At 40.4% G+C, this 15,515-nt stretch overlaps 1 protein-coding gene across 1 annotated transcript in view; it reads right to left on the reverse strand.

The window, feature by feature from the left end:
- Nucleotides 1-8,409: 8,409 nt before the first annotated feature.
- GRPR (gastrin releasing peptide receptor) overlaps nt 8,410-15,515 on the reverse strand; it is a 33,946-nt gene continuing 26,840 nt past the window's right edge. Inside the window, exons 2-3 of the mRNA XM_045538315.1 lie at nt 11,258-11,609; nt 8,410-9,665 (exon numbers count right to left, since the gene is read on the reverse strand). Of these exons, the coding sequence (XP_045394271.1) occupies nt 9,276-9,665; nt 11,258-11,609 (742 nt within the window). The 3' untranslated portion in view covers nt 8,410-9,275. The remainder of the gene's footprint in view (nt 9,666-11,257; nt 11,610-15,515) is intronic.

A 15,515-nucleotide genomic window follows, 5' to 3' on the forward strand; every position in this document is an offset into this window, starting at 1 on the left:
TGAGCAATTAACATGGACCAACCTTAAATGTCAATTTGGCCTTTTATGGGTTGAATAGCTCAAAGATTTCAGTCTGCCTATCTTCCCATGTAATCTAGGAAAACTAGAGATACAGGGTCTGCTTCAGTCACAATTATGAATGATCATGTTTAGGTATTTAAAGTGTTGACACTTTTAGAAAGCATTTACAATTTAATAATGGACTGTACATGCCACACATAGAGAGGGTAGAGTGTATGACAGGGGAAGTGGCAAGATATCTGGAGAATGGAAGGGTTTCTCCCAACATGGCTTCATGGTGATGGCTGCACACAGCCCTGCACTCAGGGGCTCCCCTGGTGTGGTTATCAGAGTGTCCCTGGTATTACCTGGGGTGCAGGGAGCTTGGTCAGCCTCTATTGGTACCCACTGTAGCTGTGTCATTTCTTTGTTGTCAGCCTCCTTTTATTCATACCTTTGTGATTGTGATATTTCTTTTGTTCCTTGTGTTTGCTGTTGAACACTTCAAATATTCCCAAAGACTTGCTCACTGGCTAAGTCATTGTGTAGACTTCATATAAGTGGAGTTGGTGACAAAGGGAGAAAGAATTTGCCTCCCAACAATTGACCCTGCAGGAATGGATAAAACAGTTCATGAACTAATTGCCAACCATCTTCACTATCTTTGGAAATCCAACCTTAGAATCAATTACTCTTTCTTTGCAATAAGCAGTCTGTTAGATGGAATGAAAGAAAAGTAGACTTCAGGTAGGCAGTAGGCTAAACATCTGGAACTTTCAGCTAGATTTTCTCACTTTGATTCATAATTTTTAAGAGTTTTCCTGCTCTCTGATGCCTAGGATTGTGCCAGAAGGCAGGAGCTCTCAAATTTTAGTATTCAAGTCCTAAAGATGGAAATTTAAAATAACTGTCAAATTTATAAAAGCATATACTCTTTTTTTCTGCAATTCCACATTTAGGACTTTTTCCTACAGCAACACTTGGTCATGCATGAGATTGTATATATTATTCATTGCAACATGGTTGGCAATAGCAAAATATTGGAAACAAACTAAATTTTCATCAGTGGGGGACTGGGTGAATAAATTAGGGGATGCCATGTAGGTATAAAAAAGAATGAAGAAGCACTTCATACAATGGTCCCTCCCTTACCTGTGGAGGATACATTCCAAAAACCCCAGTGGATGCCTGAAACCATGGATTGTACCGAACCCAATAGATATGTTTTTCCTATACCTACACACCTGTGATAAAGTTCAATTTATAAATTAGGCACAATAAGAGATTAATGATAAAAATGAATAAAATAGAACAATTATAACAATATACTGGAATAAAAGTTATGTGAATGTGATCTCTCTTTCTCAAAATATCTTATTGTGCTTTACTTTCTTATTTTTTGGATCATAGTTGTCCTTGGGTAACTGACACAGCAGAAACAAAACTTCACATAAGGGGGGACTACTGTATACTGATATGGAAAGATCTCCAAGATATGGTATCCAGTGAAGTAAACAAGGAGCAAACAATGTACATGCTACCCTTTCTGTAACATGGTGCTAGAATGCAGGAAGACACCGATTTGTACTTACTTGCATATGTGTAAAAAATGTCTAGTAGTATACACTACTAGACTAATAAATAGTCTAGTAAGAAACTAATAACATCACAATGGTCACCCATTGGAGGAGGTAGTGGGTGCGGAGAACTATAAAGACAGGTGCTATAGTTTGGATGTTTGTCCCCTTCAAATACCATGTTGAAATTTGGTCCCCAATGTTGGAGGTACAGGCCCAAGGAGGTGTTTGGGTCATGGGGGCAGATTCTTCATGAATTTAGATTAATGCCCTCCCTAGGGGGAGAGTGAGTGAGTTCTCTGCTCTGTTAGTTCCCTCAAGAGCTGGTTGTTAAAAAGAACCTGGCATCTCCCCCCTCTCTCTCTTGCTTCCTCTCTAGCCATGTGATCTCTGCACACACCAGCTCCCCTTCATGTTCTGCCATGAGTGGAAGCAGCCTGAGGCCCTCACTAGAAGCAGATGCTGTTGCCATGCTTCTTATACAGCCTACAAAATCATGAGCCATATAAACCTCTTTTCTTTTCTTTATAAATTGCCCAGCCTTAGGTCTTTCTTTATAGCAACACAAATGCACTAAGAGGACAGGGGACAGCAGTAGCTGAGTAACTTCTCACTGGCTACCATTCTATGCTTTTGATTTTGAACCATGAGAATGGCTTACTTATTCAAAGGATAGATATATATTTTTAAAATTTAATAAAAAAAAAGCTCTAGTTCTGAAGAATCACCTGGGGTGCTTATTTTAAAATGCAGATTTTTAGGCCACACCTCAGATGTTCCAAGTCAACAGAGGATTGGAAAATCTGCATTTTGCAACAAGCAGCCTGGCTGATTCTGATGTAGATGGTCCAAGGAACCAAGGAAGTGTGGGGCATACAGCCACAGACTGCATTCATGCAACAACTAGTTTTTTATTGAGCATTGGATACATGCATCTGTCCATTTCATAAATTATACTTTATTATATTAAGGAATAAAACCCATTTCTTATCTTCTACAACTTGAATATTCAGCCTACTGCACTGGATTTGACTTAATGTCATACAGACCATGTATAATGTGATAGAAGCATTTCTTAAAAAATAACAATTCAATCAAAGAGCACACTTTATAGATAGAGTTTTACATGGTCACACAGTTAAGTCTGCACATTTAAAAGGATCTGAATCGTTCATATTAATATTGTGAATTTCTTATAAATAATTCATTTGTCCAAGGGATCTAAGCAAAGCCAAACCATGACATTATTTACACTAAGTACCACACCTGGAACTTGTTCTGAGTTATTTAACACAGAGTACATTTTTTCAATGCAATAAATATTTACAGTTAATAATAACAAGTACAATTATAACTTCTTACAAAATATTAGTCAATATTTAAAACAAAACAAAAAATGACATTAAAGAAGTTTCTGCCACGTATTTTTACAAATCATTGAATTACTGTTTCAACAAATTTTGTTACCCTAAACCCTACTGACTTGAATGCAAGAAAAGTCATGTTTGAAACAGGAAAGACCAGATTACAGACAAAAAATTTTTAAAGAAAATCAGTTTTATTTTCTTAACGTTGTACATGTATTATTAATGTCAATAGCTAAAATTGAAGCAAAATGATGAAAAATTTGGTTTCACAATGGCCTAAACTATATAATGTACCTTAAACATTGAAGTTCTGAGTTATACTAGTATTTTTAAGTTTACCATAAAATTACGTGAGTCCTTTCATGTTATTATATGACTCTGGGAGTAAATTTAAATTTGGGGAAAAAAGGAAAACAATATTATCTTCTAGAAACATAAGCTCAGGGCAGAAAGACAGTAGTGTCTGGGTTTATAACAGGGTACCTAGGGCTAGGCACTCAGATACCTAAGTCTATACCTGAGTTCCTTACCTGGTCCTTTAGTTCAGGAGATATTTTTCTATTAGAGGTTATTGATGTAGCCTGGGGATCCAGGCTCCAGGAAACCATCCACTGCCATATCTTACTCTATTTGTGGGGAGGAGTGGGGGGTGGGTGGTTCCACCTCTTCCTGACACTTTTTCTCCAACTAATCCTGATTCAAAGAAGGATGCCTGGATTGACTATTCTCACTTGGGTGCTCTCTCTAACATGATCCTTCACCAAGTTTTTTCTCTGCTCAATTAGTCACAGAACCAGGTGGGAAGTTCTTCCCAGCATTTCCAGTTGTAGCTGAATTGTGTCTCAGTGGGGGCAGGGTGCAAGCAACTGAACTAAGGTACTTTCCTGCTCACCCACTTTGGGCTGCATTTCAGCCTCTGCCCTGAGTGAATCCTTAACCTATGTGCTTCCATGGTCTTTGCATATATTCTTTGAGTCTATTGCTAGTTCAGGCCTTTGGACAAAATCTAAAGTAGAGAATGGAGTATTCTATTAGGTACTGTGAACTTAATTTGTCACGCAGGTTGGATCTGGGAAGCAATGCTAAGCAGTGGAATGGAGATGGACTTAAGAGAGATCAGGTCCACATTTAAAATTGAATCGAGTCTGCCATTTAACTGCCCCATGTGACCTTAGAATCATTAAGTAATCTCCCTGAACCATGGCTTCATATGCCCAGCTCTGCACTTGGCACATCATCAGTACTTGGCAAAGTTGAGTTCCTTCCTTTCCAGCACTTCCAGAGCCACAGGACTCCTTTCAGGTTTGGGACAAATATGATGTGTTTTGTGGCCTGTGTTTAAGATTCCACCCTTCTTTGTCTTAGCCTTCTACTTCATTGTGACATGGAATGTTTTTCCCACTAATATGCCTCTCCTGGGGCAGCCAATAATGATCCTGTTCACTCTCTTGTGCCAAGTTAAACAGAGTCACTTTGGGAGTGACAGAATAGCCTGTAAACTGGAGAAGTGATGATCAGCACTGTTCGTCAATATCACAGAATAGGCCATGAGAATGAAGCATGGTTAGTTCATGTCAAAACAAAATGAAATCAGATTGAGTTGAACCATATGAAATCGCCTTTTTGTAGGTCAAAAATGATACAATATCAACAGTTTCATGTTCCGGCCTCATAGTTCCATGGGCTTTTTAATTTAAAGGCAGATGGTCACTGGTAAGCGAATCTAATATTTATAAATTTCCATAGTAAAGGATGTAAAGCAGCTCTTTGGCCAGCAGGAAAGGCCTGGATTAGATGAGGTAATGAGTATAAAAGTGCTTTATAGACCATGAATACTAGGTAAATGCAAAGTATTTTTAAAATTAATCATGGACATGATTCCATGGTAATATTCTAACTCAAAGGCTCTTCTAGCTGGAGTTAATGCTGTCCTCCCTGCCCTCCATCTAACAAAGCGTGTCTTTGACAGTCAAAGTCAAGAGATTGGGGGATATTAAGTTTGTTCTGTGTTTGTGTTTGTGGGGGAGTGTCTGGGAGGGGGCTGGGGGGAGTGACTATCCTGTTACAGAATAAAGTAAAGCTCGTTACTGCTTGGTTTCACATACAAAGCCTGGTCCCATGAAAGTGAAGAATTCCTTTGTTTTCAGGTGTCAATCTATTTCATGAATATGTGGCCAAAAATTAGACATATGTGCAAAATGTGCTCCATCTCTCCCAGAAACCCAGGGCTAATTCTAAGTTACTCTCTAACAACAGCTCCCTCCTGGAGTGGATGTGAAGGGCAACAGTGGCATAAAGTCAGCTTCCTACGGCAATGGTTTCTAACTGGTTTCTGGGAAAAGGTGACTTAGCTATCTTTTAGTGCACAGAAAAGGATGCCATTCAATGTGTACTTCCCAAACAAAGCTAATCTCTATTACCAGAAACCATTTGATGTGTGAAGAGACAAACCAATAACCAACTGCTACTTTTGGCATAAATGAAGACCTTATATCCCAAGTATGCTCGTGTGCTACAGTCAAGTTCATTTGCTTCTGTTCAATGTGCATTTTCATTACAAGATGAGCTTGGTTCATTTGCAGAAGTCTCGAAACAGTTTATTTACCTAAGCATTCTCCTTCCTCCAAGAAGAAGCTGAATTGTTTGTGAGGCAAGGAGGGAAACCTAAGGCTTGTTAATGAGGCAGAAGGCAGGTTCAGTGGAAAAGTGAGAGCAGCCAGAAGAACAGGGTTTAGCCATCCACATTTATGGGGAATCATCAAATGAACAACAGGGAGGGGCCTTGTCTGCACTAAGCAGGGAGGATCATCTCACTTAAGAATATCACTCCCAGCAGGAGCTGCACCTTCTTTGCCAGCAGCAGCCTTTGGTGGGAAGACTGCTTTGTTTATTGCTTTATCTATCACTGTTGAGCTGCCTGCCTCAGGGAGGCTCAATTTAAGATAGATTGAAAGGTGGTGTCTGTCAATTGAATAAACACAGATGGTTTTCCAGGGCAAAAATTGTTTTTTTTTCTCGTCAAAGACATAAGCACTAAACATGATTCTCTTTGGAAGCCAGGTGTGAAATGTCTCTGCTGTAGTCCCTGCCACACTCTGCCCTGGCAAAGAGGAGATACCACATGGGGGCTTGGGTCTCTCTCATGTGATTTTAGGTTCTTGAGGTGGAATAACAATTTGACTTTCCTAGAGAAGGGCCCACCTAAGTCCTTTCCAGTAAGAAGGTCTGAGTCAACCCATTAGTTGATTGACCAAATAGTTTAACCTGTCCTTGGTCACGGGCCAGCAAAGGCTTTCTCCCAACCTTTCATTCAAGAGTTTCAAAGAAGTAATAAGATTTACTTAAGGACACACAGCTACACCTAGACCTCTGTCTCCTCACTCTTTGTCCAGAAGGTAGGAAGGAGACCACATACAATCTATGCTGTGATGTTAACTGAAGAAGACATAAAGATGAGTCCTGCTCCTAAAATGTCTTTGGAAGCAGGTGGATCAGGGGTGCTTGAACGAGTCATGCAGGTACCCAGAATGCTATACATGTTAGCAACTAACTTGGCATGGAGTCATTTATATTCAAGGGTTTTGAAGAAAGCCAAGGGCAAAATTGTGGAATAGTAATTCAAGATAACAGGTGCATGGAGGTTGAAGAAGGATGAATAGGAAGAGTATAATGAGGAGATTGAGCAATATGTTTTCTTATGTATCTTTCAGCTCTAACTCCAAAACATAGCAAATTCATTGAACATCATTCGTGCAAATTATTCCAAGAAACCTCTGGAAGCAATAGAATAGACTGTACCCTTTCATACCGCTAATTGGAACATAAGTATAGAATAGTGGTTGAGGATTTCCAAGCGGTTGTTGTTGCAAGGGTAGCAGAAGTGGGGTAGGGGTAAGCAAGTGGGCTACAGGAATGCTGTAGAGAGAATGGGAAACGATGAAGAGGAATTCTAGTGTTAGACGGGACCTTAGCACCATCTTCTCAGTCTAGAGATGAAAAAATGAATCTAGAGAAAGGAAATTGATAACCAAAGTCACAGAGCTAGAGGCAGAGTTGGGTTGTCAAGCTAGAAATTTTGGTTCTTTCTGCTACACCATCTGTCTTGTTTTTTAACACATTAACTGCCATATGAGTTGTGTTTCACTCACGCTAATTTTGAGCCCCAGGGCCTTGTGAAGCCATGTGAACTATTTTTCAAGTTGCATATAGCTCATGCACAGGAAACAATAAAAAATAACAAATTTTTCAATAAATTAGAAAGGATCATTTTGTTTTGAAAGTTTTTTATTCTATTTTTGTAATAAAACACAGTGGCCCCCAAGGAAAAAAAATTTTTTTCTAATGTGGCAGTCAATGTGTTAAACTGTGCAATGTTGGCTGGGCGCAGTGGCTCACACCTGTAATCCTAGCACTCTTGGAGGCCCAGGTGGGAAGATCACTTGAGGTCAGGAGTTCGAGACCAGCCTGAGCAAGAGGATACCCCCGTCTCTACCAAAAATATAAAGAATCGGCCAGGTGTGGTAGTGCATGCCTATAGTCCCAGCTACTCGGGAGGCTGAGGCAGGAGGATCACTTGAGCCCAGGAGTTTGAGGTTGCAGTGAGCTATGATGATGCCACTGCACTCTAGCCGGGGCGACAGAGCGAGACTCCATCTTAAAAAAATAAAATAGAAAATAAAATAAACTGTGCAATGTAATTATGGACTACCGGGAAAGCAGGTGCATCCAGTACATAAGAGCATGAAGCAAGCAGAAGAGGTTTCCCTCCAGCTAAAACAAGTGTAAACACAGATCTTTACAATTGTCTTGGTTCTAACTCCTAAGGCTCTGCACAGTGAACACTTCCTCATACCAAGAGACAAAAATCTTTTCATATGTGTCATGAGGATAAAAAGAGCCAACTGTTTCTGTCTCACCTGTCTAGAGAAAATTTGAGCTAAAATTGCCTTAGGATGTAAGCAATGCACATTAGGGCACATTTACAGAATTTGGATTTATCTGAAAGTGGTTTAACATGTTTGCAACTGGCCTGTCTTTGAGTCAACAAAAAACTGGATTCAGGGTTTCTAAAGGAAGGTAGTCAAATCTTTTTAGAGCCAATTATGCTCTCTTGGAAAAAGAAAAAGATTTCAGTCCAGTCTTTTTCTGCATATGGACTCTTTCATAAATACTGTTCTCAAGTAGAAATAAATCTGTAGCTGTTTTTCAATCAGTTCTTAAAGTTAAGACCCCTGCAACTTTCTTATACATACTGAGACAGAAATATGTACTACTGAAATTTTGTTCATTTCCTTCCACAAACTTTAGGAGAAACATACATTAAATATAAACATATTTCTATTTCCTCTCAGATATTATCCCTTCTTTTTTATATTGAAACTACTGCTTCAATGTAGCAAAGACAGTTAAATCTAAGTAAATATACTTGGCTCAAAACCTGCATACCAAGAATAAATAACATACTTTATGCATTTATAAATATCTGATAAATTGACAGCATGATCCTTTTTTCCTCCCAGTGGATTTCTCTTCTATGGTGGAACAGCAACCTGGGTGGTTTAAATTGAGTAAATAAGACTTCCATTGAGCGAGAATTCAGAGCATAAGATATTCCTTCACAGCCACACATGGATCTTTATATATGTGTCGATGTGTTTGGTTGTAGTTTTGCCTTAAAGTTATGTATTGAGTGTTTCTCCTACGTCCTCAATAACATCTTTTTTTTTTTTTAAATCAATGTTTAGGGAATTGTTTTACATTAAACTGGCTTCCAGTGTTATCAGTTTGGAGACTGTCCCTTATGCATGGAGCTCTTTCATAGGGTTGACTTTTCATTTTAGGAATGCAAATAAAAGCTGTTCCTTGGTTCTTGTATTACAGATATTCCTGAAAAGAGGGTATTTTTAAGGTCATATTTTTAAAGCACTAGTATCTGCTTAAAGAAATGACAAGGCGAAGCCTTTCACAAAGTCCACATTCAATGTATGATTCCTCTGTTATATAAATCTGGTTGTTCATATAGTTTTTATGACTTAATTGGCTACAACTGTGTATCAGGGCTTGATGCTTAAAATAATAATTTCCTACTTGTTCCCTTTTCTAAAAGCTATAGATAAGAAAAAGCATTCACAAGTTGAAATGGAAAACATTAGCCTGGTGGCTGACTTTGAAACAGTAGTGATCCATTTGGGTCTCTCCCCACCCACCTACACCACTCTCACGAATTCTGAAGGGTCTTTGGAGGGCACAGAGATGACAACAGATGTTAGGGTTCCTGACCAGCCATAAAGCAAAACCAAGAGTCTCTAGGGGGGCAAAGTCAAGGGTCAGTCTAGACATACCCCTCATGACAGATATTCCCATTGATGAGGCTAAAGGTGGCCACTGAGGGGTTGGTACTTTTGAAGGAGGTCATGCAGGTGGTACTTCTGCCAGTGCTGTGAGACCGGGTGATGAGGCCAGGCCGGCAACAGAGGAGCTGGGTATTGAACTGTTTCCTGAAACTCTTGCTCAGCAGGTAGAGGGCAAAGGGATTCACACAGGAGTTGGTGAAGGCCAGGAGGCGGGCACAGATGCTGGTGACAAAGTGGAGCATGGAGGTGTCTACCTCGGAGTAGTGGTAGGAACGGTACAGGTAGATGACGTGGTTGGGGAGCCAGCAGAAGGCAAAGAGGCCCACAAACACCAGCACTGTCTTGGCAAGTCGCTTCCGGGATTCGATCTAAGGAAAGAGTCACATGGAGAGAGACAGAGGGACCAAGGAACAGTGTCAGAGGAATGCAGAGACACAAAGATTCAGACAGACAGACAGGGGAAAACAATTAGGGAAACAGATAGGCTCACAAAGCCACAGAAAAAGAGTTCAATGGAAGAGGCCAAGAGAGAATCAGATAAAATGAGAAAAAAAGCAATAGAAACAGACAAAGAAAAAAAAGAGTGAGAAACACAGAGATGGACAAGCCAGGAAGCAAAAACACAAGAGGTAGGATGGAGTTAGAACACACCACTGAGAGCAGATCTTTAAACACAGTTGATTACATGTTTGAATGGATTGCACAGTGACATTCTAGTAGGTGCCCTCTTTTTCCTCAGGAGAACATTGGTGCAGTCTATTAGCCATACGACTTCATGTCTTTCTTTGTTCCACAGTTAATACTTTCTTATTCTTATTCCTTCTGATGCTCAAAAAAAAAGCAGCCAGCTTTATTCTTCCTCATTGATCAAACCAAGATAACCCTTTATGATTATGATTATGATTATTATTTTTAATCTCAACTTATTTCTGGACTATACTGTACAGGAATGTTCTTAAACAAAAAGGTCTGAGCATCTCCTTTTGCTCCCAACTCCCTCTGCTACCTCAAGGGGAAACAGATTTTTCATTAAAGAGTTTGGGGTGTAATGGATGTTTGCTACTGAGAGGTCTTTCAAGTAGGGAGATGGTTTCAACTGAGAACTGCCACTTTTCCCCATAAAGGGTGAGGCCTCCAAGTGAGTCAGCTATACATTTCAACAGGATGGGGAATCTTTCTGCTTTTCCGTCATAAATGCCACATAATCTACATCTGGGCTAGAGGGTAAGAAGATCTGATGAGGAAGAGCAAGCCAGAGCCCTTGGTTTCCACCATTCACACCTCAAGGATGAAATTATGGGAAGCTATAGAGGATGGGGGAGGGAGTCTGACCATATAGGGGGCATCCTGCATGCTGGGCACTGCAGATCCTACGTATGCTCTCTCTCTTATAATCCTTCGTGAGTAGCCTTACAATATAAGGATTATTACTCTATATCATAGATAAGGAAATTGGGACTCAGAAAGAGTAAGCGAGTAAGTCACGAAGCCTGGATTTGAGCCCAAATCAGTGTAAGCCTATACTAATCAAAATACTTCTTTTTCTTCAATTGACCTCATTTTCCTGCCTTCTTTGATTTGTCTCTCCGTGGTAACCCTAGCCAAACAATGTGACTGGAGTTTAAAGAAGTTACATCCCATGAGCCTCAACACTTAATTATTTTTAAAAAAATCCTTTTCAGATATTTCTCAAAAAGAAACACATTTCGAATCTCTCTGGTTCTCAACACCTCCCTAACTTAGGTCTTTAACAAGAGAGCAAGATTATAAAGAATGCCTGAATTCCTGGGCTTCCGTGGCTAGGAGTTTCCATTTAGCATCTGGCCACAGATCACTCACTTCCTCTAATTGCAGAGTCAAATGACATGGCCACATAAATACTGTACTTGTCAGTGGAGTCCCAAAGAAATGCAAGGGACCAAATCCCCAAGGAGGAAATGAATCAGTCCTGAGCACTCACCTGCTTCTTGACGTGTATATTCCCTTCCACAGGAAGATTGTAAGCACTTTGGATCAGATTTTTGGCAATGAAGTAGTAGTAGACGGATATGATCGACAGTGGGATGATGTAGAAGACCAGAAAAGAAGCCATGGAGTGGATTTTGGGGTGCAGCTCATTAGAGTGTGGGTATGGAGCACAGCTAATGAAGGTCCGGTTGGTGCTTTCCTCGTGGAAGGGATGGAGGTCAGAAAACACGGCCTCTGGGATGGCCAGCAGCATGGAGATGACCCAGATCAAGGCGGCTTTGAGGCAGATCTTCATCAGAGCATGAGAGGCCTGGATATCCATTGGCCGGACAATGGCTTTGTACCTGGGACAGGAAAGAGGGAGCCCCATCAGTTTCCTAATATTATTCTGAATGCCAGGGCCAGGACTAGGGTGAGGCAAGTAAGGCACCTGGGGTGCAATATTTAAGGAGGTACTCACTCTCAGGCTCGTGGCCTTGACGACTTTGCGCTCAAACCACCCTGACAGTGAGTGACTCTTTAACTTTGCACCCTAAGCCACCCTGCTTCCCTCACCCTAACTCAGCCGTGAAGAATGCCTTCCCCCTTCTCTGGAAGTATCATTCTGCCCATGCATGTTCTTTTCATTTACTCTTAATTTAGAGCCGATTTTTTTTAAAAAGTCATTATTTTTTAAATTGACAAATAAAAATGGGGTATATTGTGTACAACATGATGTTTTGAAATATGTATACACTGTGGAATGGCTAGATCAAGCTAATTAGCATATGCATTAGCTCACATACTTAACATTTTTTGTGGTAAGAACACTTATAATCAACTCTCCTATTGATTTTCAAGAATACAATATGCTTTTATTAACTATAGTCACCATGTTGTACAATTCACACTCTCTCTTGATTTTAAAAATACCTCTCAGAAAAGCTGAAGCTCCTTTCATTTTTCTTCTTAAATCATAGAAATTAATAACAAAGCATGTTGTTGTTTAAAGGACACAGGGACAAGGGGGTGGGCATTTTTTTTGGCAAGCCCTTCATTTTGAGTATTTAAATACAGTTCAGGGAACTTTAAGTCATTGAGTGTTTTAAATATGCCTCTTCTCCCTTTCAAAGGATACCAAATGAATGGTCCACTGAGAAAGTTATACCTGGGAGGGTCCCTGCAATTGTCAAATTGATCTTTTCCCTTGCCCTCCTGTTCTCTTTCAGCCTTATCTTTTCTTGAAGTATTTAGGTCCTTCCTGGTTTGTGAGTTATTTGTGCCCCTGTCTTGGGTTGAGTGCTCTGGGAGGCAGAGCCTGAGACAAAGTAAGGCGTATAAAAGTTTCAGTGCAGAGAGTAATACCTGTGAAACGAAAAAGGGGAGGAAGCTGGATTGGGCAGAGGGAGCTGTCAGATCTTAATGTTGACCTGACAAGGTCTACACCAGCAAGGATAGCTAACCATCCTGCTGTGCCTGGAACTTTTCCAGTTTTAGAACTGCAAGTCTTACATCCTGGGAAAACCCTCAGTCCTAGCAAACTGGGACAGCTACACCAGCCCAATGGGAAGCTCATGAGCAAAGACTGCTCAATGGAGGAATTTTGTTTTGGTTCGAAATGGCCAGGCCTTTGTATAATCACCTTACTTAGTCATTGGCTGGGGCCACCCCAAGAAGAGTGTGATCTCAGTCGCTACCTGGCTCAGTCACTGGGCAGGAACTAGCCAAGAGAGCATGACCGCAGCTTGAAAGCTGAAGTGGACCCTAAAGGAGCTGATGGCTGGAGGCTTCAGCTAACCACACTACCTGCAACTAGGAGAGTCTCTTTTTCAAGGGAGGTCTGAGCAGCACATCTCCATGTCTGCCACACTCTCCATACAATGCCTAGCACAGTAGGCCACAAGACAAGGGCAAGATCATCTGTGTGCACTTGTCTGAGAACCGCTAGAGGGTGAGCCTCTGGTGAGCAAAGACTATGTCTTTTTCCATCTTGGCATCTGCCAGTACTGTGATTTGCACACATTCCACAAAGGTTTGTTCACTTGAATATGAGCTGCTATAGTGTGGAAGTTGATATGAGTTGGGACCAACTAAATGTGATAGTGTTCATTGCTGAAAATTCTGTGTTTTAACTGGCTTCTACCTATGATACTCTTTTATATCGTGACTTCAGTGACAGGGAATGCTTATTTCTACTTGTTTCCATGTTGATTAGACCTCCAGTGAGTTACTGCTCTAGGCTGCACCCTGACTCCTCATTCACTTTCCTCCTCCTACCAGGGAAAGGGGGGCAAGTTATTAAGTGCTGAGTTTGGGGAAAAGAACCTGGCTTCTGCATTGGGCTCTGGAAAGCTTATGGTTGTCTAATCGTCCCTGTCTGGAGGAATGGCATGTCTAATACAGGAGATGAGAGAATGTCTGCAAGTTCATTATTGCTGTAGACCTAAGTCATATCCCCCAAACAGCTTTATCAGACACAGAAGCAATCATTTTTATCATCGTCTGTCTGATTTCTTTATCTAGCTCTCTGTTCCCAGCTCAGGTAGGGAAGGGAGGGCTATTATTTATTGGACACCCTCACACCCCAAGACTCTAGAACAACACTACAGTCCTGCTCCAGTGGATCTGGGTTTGCTTTCATTTTAAACAATTACAAAAACATACAAAAATTTGAAAGAAAGTTGTATTTTCCTGTGGTATCTTCTTTATTCAGTAGCCAGTTCAAACATTTTTTTTTTTTTTTTGAGACAGAGTCTCGCTCTGTTGCCCTGGCTAGAGTGCCGTGGCGTCAGCCTAGCTCACAGCAACCTCAAACTCCTGGGCTCAAGCAATCTTTCTGTCTCAGCCTCCCAAGTAGCTGGGACTACAGGCATGTGCCACCATGCCCGGCTAATTTTTTCTATATACATTTTCAGCTGTCCAAATCATTTCTTTCTATTTTTAGTAGAGACGGGGTCTCGCTCTTGCTCAGGCTGGCCTCGAACTCCTGACCTCGAGCGATCCACCCGCCTCAGCCTCCCAGAGTGCTAGGATTACAGGCGTGAGCCACCGCGCCTGGCCAGTTCAAACATTTTTATTACTAGTTTATAATGTAGGCAAGAAATTCATGTCTTTAATTAAAAGTATGTGAATATCTTTAGCCAAAGATATAAATGACTAAAGATATCTCTAATAAATTTTTTAGAGATGAAATGATAACTATGACTTCTATCTCCATTTTCTGACAGCTAGCAGTGATAATTACCATTAACTCTCTAAGAAATGGTGATGCGCTCAGTCAGAAACCAGAGTGAATGACTCACCTCCTTCTCTCTTGGAAATCTTGTGTTCCTAGGTACAAAATGCTATGGGAACTATTGAGCTGCTATTTCAAATTCATAACTTTTGAAACAAAATGTTGTATAAAAACATTTCTTTTATAGTTTTGCCAGAAAAATAATGTGAATCTAAATCTAATTAAGCCTCTAAATTTATGTACCAGTTTTCAGGAAAAATGGGGATACAAGAACCTGCTAAATCATACTATAAGGATACAATCAAATTCTGAATTGGAAAATTCTACAAGAATGATGACCCCATTTTTTTCAACAAACACATGGCATAGAAAAGCAGGGAGGGGCTGGGTGTGGTGGATCACACCTGTAATCCCAGCACTTTGGGAGGATCACTTGAGGCCAGGAGTTCAAGACAAGTCTGGACAACATAATAAGACCCCACCTCTGCAAAAAATTTTGAAAATTAGCTGGTGTGGTCATGTCTGCCTATAGTCCCAGCTACTCGAGGAGGCTGAGAGGCAGGAGGATCACTTGAGCTCAGGAGTTCGAGGCTGCAGTGAGCTATGATTGTGCCATGCCACTGCATTCTAGTTGGATAATAATAGAGTGATACTCTGTCTCTAAAAACAACAACAACAAAAAGGCAAGGAGTCTCATTACAGATTTACTGAAATGTGTAAGACATGTCAACCAAATGCAATGTGTGGACTCCTTTTGGATTTTGATTCAAACCAAACAACTGTAAGAAGATATTTATTTTTGAGACTATTGAAGAAAATCAAACATAAATGTAGCACTGGTGATATTAAGGAATTTTTTTCAGTGTACTGAGTATGATAATGGTATTGTGGTTATGTGTTTCCTAAAAGACCTTGTTTATTAAAGATACATGCTAAAATATTTACCAGTGAAATCATATAATATCTAGATTTGCTTTAAAATATTGACATTTTCATATATCACTTATGCAACTAAATATAAATAAAATGCATTGCA

This window comes from Lemur catta, chromosome X, assembly GCF_020740605.2.
Source record: "Lemur catta isolate mLemCat1 chromosome X, mLemCat1.pri, whole genome shotgun sequence".
Lineage (NCBI taxonomy): Eukaryota > Metazoa > Chordata > Mammalia > Primates > Lemuridae > Lemur > Lemur catta.